Here is an 11,128-nt window from a genome sequence, read left to right as displayed (position 1 = left end):
CCTCTCCTGAACTGCCCACTGCTCCCCTTCGTTGATCTGCCTGTTCTGTTCCCCGCTCTGTTTCTGGTGAATCCTCTCACCCTCCACATCTCTGGCCTGTACCCCAGTTCTATATGAATAAATAAATCTTTAAAAAAATCATATTTTACATTCTCTGGGAAAGCTTGATAGCAAGTAACTTATTTTTGCAGAATTATTTTTTGGAGGTAATTTGTATTAAAACGCCGTAGAGCCCACATGCCCTATGGCCCAGCAATTGTCTAAGAGTTGATCCAATTTTTAAAGGGCTACCCGAAGCTTGAGCTACAGGAATAATCACTGCTTCCAACAACAAATGATTGAAAAGACCCCAATTTCCCAGCAGAGATTAATTAATCAGCCAAAATATACCTGTGTAATGGAACTTGCCCCATCCAAAGTAACAGACACCAACAGGAAGCACTCGCCAAACACTTTCTCTGACTAGAACCCACATGTTAAGTGGTACCTGCACCACCTCCTTTCTGTCTCCCCATGCAGCAGGAACCATCATCACCTTCATCTCACACAGCAGGAAATCAAGGAGAGTTAAGTCACTTGCCCATGGCCACCCAGACAAGTGGCTAGGATTTATACCCAGGCAGTCTGACTACAGACCAAACTCTTGGCCGTTCTACTGTACAGCCTCAAATGATGTCATTTAAAGAGACACTGTGGAAGCAAGACCAGCCCCATGCACCTGTTGATGATGCCGCATTAGGTAAAACAAGCAGATTATGAAACAGGACATGAAAGCTGACCCCATTTGTACACAGGCACATAAGCAAGGAGAGAAGGGTCTGGAAGAAAAACACTAACATCTTGGTGTAGATCATTGAGTGGGTGGAATTGTGTGTGTGTGTGTATGTGAGGAGTCTTCTGCTTGTATTTTCTGATATTTCTATAACAAATGTGCAAAGCTTCTATTAAGAAAAACATTTTTTTTTATTTTAGCATTAATGCCAACAGTCGCTTCCTAGCACTCATCCTCTGCAAACACCTGAGCTGCTGGCCTTCCATATGCCAGACACCACTGCATGCACAGGACTCCTCCAGCACCGAGCACTCTCCAGTGGGGAAGACACAGGATGCATTCTTCCCACTCTGCCCTTCAGCAGCCTGTCCACTGAGGGTCTCCTCTGGGCACTTGTGCCCACAGGGAGCTGCTGGATTGACAACACAGAGCTGTGAGCTGGAAGCGCCATGGAAGCTGGGGAACCCTGGCAGTTTCCCTCCTGGCTCCAGCTCCGGCCTGGGAGCCAAGCCCAGGGACCCTGGGAGTGTGAGATGCTCCACTCCCTGCCTCCTGGTCTATCAAGGAAGCACTTTACCAAGAAGCGTGGGGCAGACAGGCCTCAGGGAAGCAGGGTGCAGCCACAGAAGCCAGGGCCTCTCCCATCCTGTCAACCTGCTTCTGCGATCTCAGTCTAGTTAGTTCTTCTCTCTAAGCTGTCCACATGCCTATCAAATAAAGAATTTAAAACTTGAAAGGGAACTTAAAAGGCTCAAAATTATATATAATAGAGACATCAATAAGTAATACTCTCTGAGAACTACCGATTGGTCAGGCACTCGGTGAAATACTTAATATGTGTGAATTTATTTTAGTTAGTTCTCAGAGCCATCCTGACAGTCCCTGTAACAATTCCCACTTCATGGAAGCTGAAAGGAAGGTTGTGTGCGGTGCAGTCACTTGCACGGATAAGTAGCCGAGCAAGGATTTCTGTTTCTGTGCCTGACCCACAACACCACACCATACAACCTGACACCACATCTGGGACCCGGACTTCAACCAGATGGTTATCATTGCCACGTAACCCCACTGGGCCTCTGCCTTGCTTTGGAGAATTGAGACAGTGAGGATCTCCCCACTGGGTTCTATCCCTCACCCTAGAGTACAGCACCCAAGGGGCCACATACCCACTTAGGAAGCCTCCCTGTCAGAGGGGCCAGACAGACTGCCATGCACATTTGCTTTAAGCCAGCCCCAGTGACCACAGGCAATGGCCTTCCTGCTGTACAACCTACACCAGCAACTTCCCTCTAGACCTGGCCTTGTGCTCTGGCCACCAGGGCTGCTGGCCCAACAGGGACAGCTCAGGCCGCAGGAGTCCGGCTGGCACTGACGGCTGGAACCTGCCCCAAAATCCTTTCAGGTCATCTCAGAGGATCTGGACCATGGGCCTGGGTCTCCTGGAGACTCAGAACAGCAAGAAGGTGAATCAGGCAAGTGTACCCTTAAGCGTTCTCTCGTTCTCTCGGCTGCCTGCTGGAGCTGGGCACAGGATGTGTGCGTGCGCTGGTGTGGGTGTACCGGTGTGTGAAGAAGCGCACGTGTGGCACCCAGACGGTAGCGGATGTGAGTGTGAGTGTGCGTAAACGCGTGGCTCGCAGTGTGTGCCGCCGAGATCGCGACCTGAGGCAGGCTGCGGTCGGGCGGGGAAGGTCTCCTCCCCCCGCAGCGTTGAGAAATCTCAGTGAGTCACCGAGTAGTTCTGCATATTAATGAGCTCGCTCTCTGCGAGGGCAGGAGCGGATTTAAAAGAGGCCTGGGCGGGCGGAGGGAGGCTGTGGAGAGAGCGCAGAGCCGCGCGCAGAGCAGAGCGCACAGCTCCAGCCCCCAGGCACCCACCGACGGGTGCGGCTAGAGCCTGCGGAACCAGGAGGCGCGTTCCAGGCGGAGAGGCGAGCGGGGCGGCATCTCCCGGTCGCGGCACCGACGCTCGGGCGCCCTCCTCGAGTCCCAGCGCCAGCGCCGCGCCCCTCCGGCCAGCATGAGGCTTCTGACGGCCGCGCTGCTTCTGCTGCTCCTGGCGCTGTGCGCCGCTCGCGTGGACGGTGAGTGCCCAAGCGGTCCCAAATTCTGCCCCGTCCTGTTCTGGGAAACCCAGGTGCCAACTGTTAGCTGCCTGTGGCGCCAGGGTTTCTGGGTGGGCACCGAGGGCGGATTAGGGGAAGGAGACCCCGCGCACAACTGAGAGGGCCCGCGCGCTCTCCCGCAGGGTCCAAATGCAAGTGCTCGCGAAAGGGGCCCAAGATCCGCTACAGCGACGTGAAGAAGCTGGAGATGAAGCCAAAGTACCCGCACTGCGAGGAGAAGATGGTTATGTGAGTTCTGGCTCCTCACTCCGGGCTTGTGCGCGCTGTCTTAACCCGGTGCTGGGACACAGCATGGGACTGGGTCAGACTAACAAACATTTCTCTCCCACTTTGGCAAGGCCTTGGGGAAGCCTTTGTAATTGCCGGGCGAGTCCTTAGGTCGCTGGCGCGACAATCTGGAAGAGTTTGGAAAGAGGGTCACTGTCCAGTGTCCGGAAACTGCCTCTTGGAAGAGTTCACCCTTGCTAGGATTCAAATGAGTGGCCTCTGTGTCCGCACTGCCCACCTTCTCAGGCCACCAGGGGTTAAATAGATCCTGTGTGCCCACTCAGAACACCCAGACTGAAATCATTCAGAATGCCCCCAGAACTACTGAGCTTGCACCCAAACTCAGAGGCTTGCTATCTCTGTTAGAGAGGGATTAAAACAAACATTGTCTCAAGTGCTCAGACTCTTCCTTTAGAGCTTTTTTTCTCCAAGCAAGGGGCCTTGGATGTCCGGCTCAGGGACTCTAGTGATTTCATTTTTAAAATGACCATGGCTCTTTGATCACCAACTGGGTCTCCTGTGGGTGGGTGAGTCTGAGCAGTGCTGTGCAGAGTTTCTGCTGGGGTTAATGTGCCACGCGGCTGGAGCTCTGCTTGGTGGGGATGTGGGGAATATTTTAAAAACTGGGGCAGAGTGAGAGAACACTGAGTTTCCTTGCTCCTTGCCTTCCCAATTAACCACTTGAGGCCAGCACCACTGTTTCCCCATCAATACGCTCTTGGCCAGGAAGGGAGCCCTTGGCAAAGCAGCTACCAAATATCTGCCACGGACCATTGGCCCCTCTTCCTCTCCCCCAGAAACAGGACACACTTTATTCTCAGTCTGGGCAAGTGCCTTCCGTCCAGCGCACCCGCTGGCCCGGAGGCCTCCACACAGAGTCAGTGAAGGCAGCCCCCAGCCCCCACTGCCACCAGGAGGCTGCAGTGGCTGGGCCTGAGTTGAACCCCCTGCCTGCCTTCCGGGCACCTAAATTAACCTCCCTGTCCCTGCCCCTTGCCTTGGGAGACTCAAGCCCAAAAAAATCCCCAGAAAATCTTTTGTATTTGGTGTCAGGGGTTAAATGGGCTGGAGGAGGAGCTACAAGACCCTATTGGCTTCCAGTTTGAGGGCTAAACATGACAGGGACATTGCAAGTTAAATCTGCATTCCTCCAAGTGCTGAACAACACTCCATATGCCAAGAGAGTTTCAGAAATCTTGGAGGGGAGGGGGACAGGGTATGGGTTGCAGTGACATCTCAAAGGACAGAAAATACACTTACTCTTTTACCTGGCTACACTTCTCCGGGTAGAGAGGAAGCTGACAGCTGACAGTGCATGTGAAGGCACTGTCTTTCTGTAGCTTGTGAAAACCTGCAGCGGCCTCCTGAGGTCCCGATACCATCATCCTCCCCTACACCTCTGCCCCACACCTACCCCGGAGGCCGGAGGCTCTGCAGCCTTCTCAAGCTCCTAAGAATCTCTAAGAAAAGGGGCCAGCACTTTTTGCCAAAGCAGGTTTTCAGTCACAAAGGCTAAATAGAAGCAAGTTTTCCAACTCACCCTGAGTCACCCAGGAATCTCTGCTAAGCCTGGGGTGGGGAGCAATCTGTTTTGCAAGTGGGAGTCCTTGCCCTCAGAAAAGTTCAGGAAAGTCCAGACTCTAGAAAGGGCGATTTATGTCATCTGTCCACTGAGCTCTCACCAAAATGCTTGGGACCCCAGAACTTCTAAGGACAGAGACATAGGACCCAGAATTTCTGAGTTATTGCTGAGACCAGAAATCCTTATGCCTTCATCCCACAACCAATTTCACAGTCCCAATATTGTGACAAGACATCTGAGCACTGTGGTAGGATGGCTGGGTATCTGCTTCTACTCCCCTACCTTCAGGATTTGGGGTGTCAGCCTGCACACTGACCTAATTGAGAAGGGGAATTTTACAGTCTTGCCATATCCTTTCATTCCAAGAGCAAAACAGAAATGCATTGGCAAAATCAGCGCAGATTGTTATTGTACTTCATACAGAGGAGGAAGTCATTGAAATCCCCTCTGAATCCAGCCCCACACTGGAGACCCAGAAGAAGGAACAAGGCCCAGGGAGAAACAGGTCTCAGAGAGGGCCTGGCATTAGCAAAGAGTTGTTCCAGCCCCTGGAAGCATAGGTCATAGTGGAAACACAAAGTTCAGAGAAGAGACAAGATGCCCCTGAAATATTCTGCACTCATTCTAGCAGCAAGATTTGATTTTCTCAATTAGGAGACTGAGTTCATGGCAGCCCTGCTCCCTTCCAGATCTTGGCCCACGCACCCTGACACTTTATCTTTGAGGACATGTGGGGGACAAACTCTCCTTTCTCTCTCCCTTTCCATTCTTCCTACTGCAACTTCCAGCCACCCTCTATTGCCCCCTCATTCCCCATCACCCCAGTCCACTTCTATATCTTGTTCTCGCTGAGACCTCACTTCCCGCCACTCCCCGGTGGTCCTTCCTTCTCCAATGTCGTCCTTCCATCTCTAACCAGACGCTTCTCCTGTGGCCCTGACTGGCCCTGGCTGAGGGGGCCCAGACATGGGCAGCACTGTCCCTCTCCAAACTAGAACCCAAACACTAAGCTTGTCTTCCCCTTTGGCCATCTCCTCTTCTATGACAGTTACTAATTATCACAACTATTCAGTGTGTGCCAGGTGCTAGGTACTTCTCATAGATTAGAACCTTTAATCATCCCAGTAGCCCAAGATGTAGGTCCCATTGTTGCACCCATTTTACACATGGGCAAACTGGATTCAGAACAGTTACCCAGGAGCCAAGGACAGACCTAGAATTCAAACCCAGGCTCTATGTTCTGTCGATGTTTCCTGTTTCTCTACCACACAGCTAGGCCTCCACTGGGTATTGGCACATTGCCTGAGAGAGGCCAGAGGGAGCTCTTATCCTCCTGGGTGAGTGTGGGATAGCTATGCTTCATCCTCAGGAACCAAAATGGGCTTCAAAGCCAACAAGCCAGCATCAGGATCAGTCGGTGCCAGGACCCAGGAGACTGTGCAGAGGATGTGAGGTTTGAAGGATCTGACACTGCAGTATGTGCAGGGCATGTCCTGGCCCCACGTGGATTCAGGGGAAGAGGTTTCAGCACGTGCACCTTGTGGCATTAGCTATGGCGCCGCCCCTGCTTCAGAAGAGCCAGAGAGTACCCCAATGTCCAGTCCTCAAGGGCAATGTGGGCCCTGCAGACATCACTGTGCATGAGGGTCAGGGTGGGGCAACCCTAGACTTGAGAACTTGGAGGGGTGGGTGGAAGTGAGGGCCTCTCACCCTGACAGGCTTAGACTCTAACATGGATCCAGGGATTAAGGGACACATAGAACCTTCCCAAGAGCCAGCCAGGGAGTGGGAACTTTGGCTCTTTTGAAAGGAGAAATCTTTACCCTGATTGGGAGACTTGCTTTGGGACAGGCCAGGGTCACCCATGGGCCACATTGAGGGGCTGTCATTGAGGTTCCTCAAACCTCCATCCTGTCCTGCTCCATTTCAGCATCACCACCAAGAGCGTGTCCAGGTACCGAGGTCAGGAGCACTGCCTGCACCCCAAGCTGCAGAGCACCAAGCGGTTCATCAAGTGGTACAACGCCTGGAATGAGAAGCGCAGGTATGCCCGCCTCCTCCCACCTGACTTCCCCCTTCCCAACAGACCCATGTTCTAGGCCCCTTTAGATCGTCCTGCCCCATAATAGCCAGACAAGCAGACACCAATACCTGCTTACAAAAGGGCCCTAAGGCCTAGGAACTAACTCGTCACTCAACGAAGCAGGCCCCTTCTCTTGGACAGACAGTAGTCAGCATCAAACATTTCTCCTCTTGTGGACCAAGCTTTCTCATTTTAACTTTTACATTATAGGCTTAATTCATCTTATTTAACTTAGGTTCTGTGACCCCAGCTTCCCACTGTCAGACGGCTGAGTGAGCACCTGGCCTGATTCTCTCTGACTCTTGTGGAGTGAACCATGACCACTCATATGTCATGTTTATTAGCTATAGAGCTAATAAGCATCTCAAGGTGCTGTGTGCCCTCTGCAGCTCAGAAACCAGACGGACTTCTGCCCACAGAGAGGGAGGGAGGGGCCTTGGGTTTCACCCTTTAAAATCAGAGCCACTCCTAACTCTAGGGGGCAGCAGTGAGCCCTGAGCCAGATCCCTGCCCTCTGTGGGATGTTTCCCTGTTATCAGAAGATGGCTTCTCAGCTGTGATGCCCTGGGTCCTGTGTCTGGCCTAATGGAGGCATGTTCCTGGCCGCCCCCCCACCCCATACCACATAGAGGTGAGCCTGGCCTGGAGCAGGTCAAGTCCTCCTGCATTCAGCCTATCACACCAGTAGTAGGTGTAATAGAGAAACACACACGGGGGCGATGCCTGCCCCTCGGCCCACTGAGGGCTGAGCGGGGTGGGGAGGGACTGACTTGAGAGCCTGGCATGTAGTCAGAGCTCCAGTGTCTCCTTCCCATTCCCTATAGCGGGCACCCCCGCCACCGAGAGTTCCCAGCCTGACCCTTTCTTTCTCCCTAGGAGCGGCCCATGGCCAGCTCTCCCACAGCTGACACTTGGGTCCAGCCCCAGTACCTGAGCTTTTCTTGCCGCTCCCAAACTGCCTCATCTGCAGTTCCTTGAAATAGAAAGTGATGAGAGAGAGAGATTATTTCTATAAATCTGATAGGAATGCAGCCCTCTGTCTGGCCAGAGCAGGTAACTCACATGGCAAAAGCAAGACCTGTCCTGTCCACTGCCTGTCACCCTCCAGGCTGTGCGTCATCAAAAGTGGAATGAGGCCAGCCCTAGGCCTGTTCAGGGGAGTCTGAGAGCATGGGACTGCTGGGAGGCCCTCAAGCCTTTGGTGAACTGTGTCCTTCCCCCTCCCCTTGGGCCACAGCTTTGATGGAGAGAAGGCAGGCCTGGGCCCTGCAGCCTTTTTTATTTCTGCAATTTTCAGACGAGAGCAAAGTGAGCACCTTGTTGTCCAGCCTCCCATCACTTCATTACAGAATGAGTTCATCCCTTGCTCTGGAATTGCTGAATCCCTCTCCCACCTCACCTCCTCCCAACCTCCCTTTCAAACACCCCCCCCCCAAAAAAAGGTTTATAATGGCTCCATGAATGGAGCTAAAGGAACAAGCTGAAGTTCCAGACCTAGAGTGAGGAAGAAGAAGGCAACTAGCAACTCGGGGCCCAAGGAGACCCCTGGAGAGCTCTGAGCTCTGAGCCCAGGGCTCTGGGCTGCCCAGTTGATTACAGTGCATGATTGGTGACCTTACTCAGAAAGCAGGAAGGAGGCCGAGGGAGCTGTGGACTGTGTGATGTGCAGTGCCCTAGGGCAGCCACTGTGTAAAATGAGAGGGATTAAAATACCTAAACAGACATGGTGAAGAGAAAGGTCAACTGTGAATGCACACAAGCCTGAAGTGGTCCAGTAGTGACTGGAGAAAGTGACCACTGGGCACAGGCTCCCTGATGCCCCAGCACCACCCACCACTGTTTTCAGGCAGTAGCCCCGGTGTCTGGAGTATATGCTTTCTTCGAACAAAATACAAAGATCAAGCGGAGGCAGACGATGCCCCCACCCATTTTCTCTAGGCAAGTGCAGATAAGGAAATGGACAAGAGGGTAGGAGCAGCCCACCATGCTGGAGACTACTGTGCCCACCACTGACAGTCAGTCAGTATTCACTGGGTGAAGCTTAAATCTCTTGTGCCTCAGGCTCCTCAAGTACAAAGAGAGTTTACTGCATAAGGCTCTGAGGATAAATGAGATTGCAGAGATGGAGGCTCTTAAGCAGGGACAAAGCCCTCTCTGGTGAGCTTACTGGCGTGTGTGCTGGCATCCTTCAGAGGCTCCCACCTTCTGCAGCCCCCTCACTGCAGGGCTGCTGTAGTCCAGGAGGGGAACTCCCAACCAGGAGAATGAAGCAGCTTAGCAGTCGGCCTGAGCATCGCCCAGTCACGGCCTGCGCCACTTACAGTGTGTTTTCTCCTCCTAGGGTCTACGAAGAATAGGCTGACAAACCCTGGATGGGGAAATTTCACACCGGTTGGGACAGGAGCAAAAGACTTTGCAAATTAAAAACAAACAAACAAACAAACAAATCCTTTCTTTCTCACAGGTATAAGACACAAATTACATATTGTTACAAAGCACTTTTTACCAACGGTCAGTTTTTACATTTTATAGCTGCGTGGAAAGGCTTCCAGATGTGAGACCCTTCTCTTTTGCGCTCCAGACTTCATTACAGGCTGCTTTTTACTGAAAAGGGGGAAACTCATGCCTTTCCTTTGTAAAAAAAAAATGCTTTTTGTATTTGTCCAGACATCTGAGCTTTATAAGCGCCTGGGAGGAACAGGGAGCTTGGTGGAGACGTTTCATAGCAGCGTGGCTCTGTTCCTAGCACAGGAGCTTCCGCTCCCAGGTCCTGGCGCCTCAGCACAGCTGCCGCCAGCTCTCCTGGGCTAGGGTGGGCTGCGGACTCCACAGTGGCCCCTGGGCCTGGCGAGTGGGGGCAGATCTCTCTCTGCCTCTGTCCTTTGAGGAACTGGGTTTGGGCTGCAGGGCAGTGTGCTTCACCCTCCGGGATTAAATTTGACACTAGGAGACACTGCCAAGATCCTGTAGTGGTGAAGCAAACGGTCCTTAAGGAAGGGGCTGGGTCTTCTCTTCGACCTGAGGTTCTGCAAAAGGTTCACTCCTTCCATAGTAATGCTTTGGAAGCACGTTAAGTCCCCAATACCATTAGCGAAGACCTTAGGAGAAAACTTACAAATCTATGAATATTCAAGATATAGCTACAGACATGCATTCTGTTGACAAGAGAGAGCCTTAAAGCATGTTTCCTTCCCCCATCTGTGTGGGGCGTGCAGCACTGAACCATCTGTCTGTGACCCCCATGTGATTTTCATGTGAAACAGTGCAGCCTCTTGTGCAAGCTAAGACTACCGCGCACCCTGTCCTTTGTAAATAGACTGAAGAACGCCCTCCATCCTCCGCCCCGCCAGTACGTGCCGCGTTGGGCTGGCGTGGACTGTGTCATGGAGATGTCAGAAACCATTAGTGTCGCATGCACGTTTCATATTCTTTCTAAGGCAAAAAGAAGTAATAAAATATATTTGAAATGTACCAAGATTCTAGGCTTTGTTCTTCTATTTAATGAAGCCAGGATGACAACCGAATAAAAATCTACCACATCCTGAATAAACGGGCACAGATGCACTGAAGGAAAACTGGTGTGTCCCAAATACCTGTCAACACTGTCACCTCTGTGGAAAGTCGTTCCAGTCCCAGAGACAGAAGCCAGGTCTGAAGGCCAAGCTTCTCCCCACCAGACCTGCACATGTAGGGACAGCTCCCTCGGAGCAGCCCGGTCAGTTCCTATGGGACTGGAGAGCCACACTGGTCATTCACAGAAGACAGTGGGTGAGTCTAAATCCCTGAGGTTCAGGGCCCCACTATTTCAGTGGATTTGGGGGTGAGGGGAGGACAGGAGTGCCCACCTGTGGGGCTCTGGTCCCAGAGCTGCGGGGATGGTGTCTGCTTCTGCAAGATGGGTTAGCCCAGACAGAGCAGGCAAAGCACTCAGGCACCAGGACACAGCGAGCGCTGGGCAGGCGCAGGGAATAAGCACAGACTGGGCCACGGTGCATAAACTGCCCAGGGTCCCACATCTAGCTGTGTCCGTCAGCTAGGCCTGCTAACCGGTTACTGCGCCCGCCTGGTCACCACATGCCTCATATGCTTTCATCCTGTCTTGTCTGCCACACTAGGTGCCGGGAGCCAGCCGCCCCTGCCCGCTTCCCCTCGGAGGGTGCTTTCCCGAGGTGCACGCTGTCCTTACAGGAACACACAGCATGAACCTGCCCTAGCAGGCTCTGTGGGGTGCTACCACAGCCCCATTCCAGCACAGCCTCATCTGGCAGCACCCTCACACTAAATGTATTCCTGAGGAA

General features: G+C 52.7%; 1 protein-coding gene across 1 annotated transcript; it reads left to right on the top strand.

Moving 5' to 3' along the window:
* Positions 1–2,673: 2,673 nt before the first annotated feature.
* Positions 2,674–10,301, top strand: CXCL14 (chemokine (C-X-C motif) ligand 14). Its single transcript, XM_004686745.2, has 4 exons — positions 2,674–2,856; positions 3,021–3,126; positions 6,678–6,791; positions 9,172–10,301. Exons 1-4 carry the CDS (start codon positions 2,793–2,795, stop codon positions 9,185–9,187), a joined length of 300 nt encoding a protein of 99 aa, XP_004686802.1. The 5' UTR covers positions 2,674–2,792; the 3' UTR covers positions 9,188–10,301.
* The last annotated feature ends 827 nt before the right edge of the window (positions 10,302–11,128 follow it).

The sequence above is a fragment of the Condylura cristata genome, unplaced genomic scaffold (assembly GCF_000260355.1).
Source record: "Condylura cristata isolate star-nosed mole 26May11 unplaced genomic scaffold, ConCri1.0 scaffold00021, whole genome shotgun sequence".
In the NCBI taxonomy this organism is placed as follows: Eukaryota; Metazoa; Chordata; class Mammalia; order Eulipotyphla; family Talpidae; genus Condylura; species Condylura cristata.
This window is presented reverse-complemented; position numbering and strand designations above follow the sequence as displayed.

What these genes read in the sequence shown, in the direction of transcription:
- CXCL14 (XM_004686745.2), top strand. Translation starts at nt 2,793, where the DNA reads ATGAGGCTTCTGACGGCCGCGCTGCTTCTGCTGCTCCTGGCGCTGTGC. An exon ending in GTGCGCCGCTCGCGTGGACG is followed by an intron (nt 2,857 to 3,020) that starts GTGAGTGCCCAA and finishes GCTCTCCCGCAG; the next exon opens with GGTCCAAATGCAAGTGCTCG. An exon ending in TGCGAGGAGAAGATGGTTAT is followed by an intron (nt 3,127 to 6,677) that starts GTGAGTTCTGGC and finishes GCTCCATTTCAG; the next exon opens with CATCACCACCAAGAGCGTGT.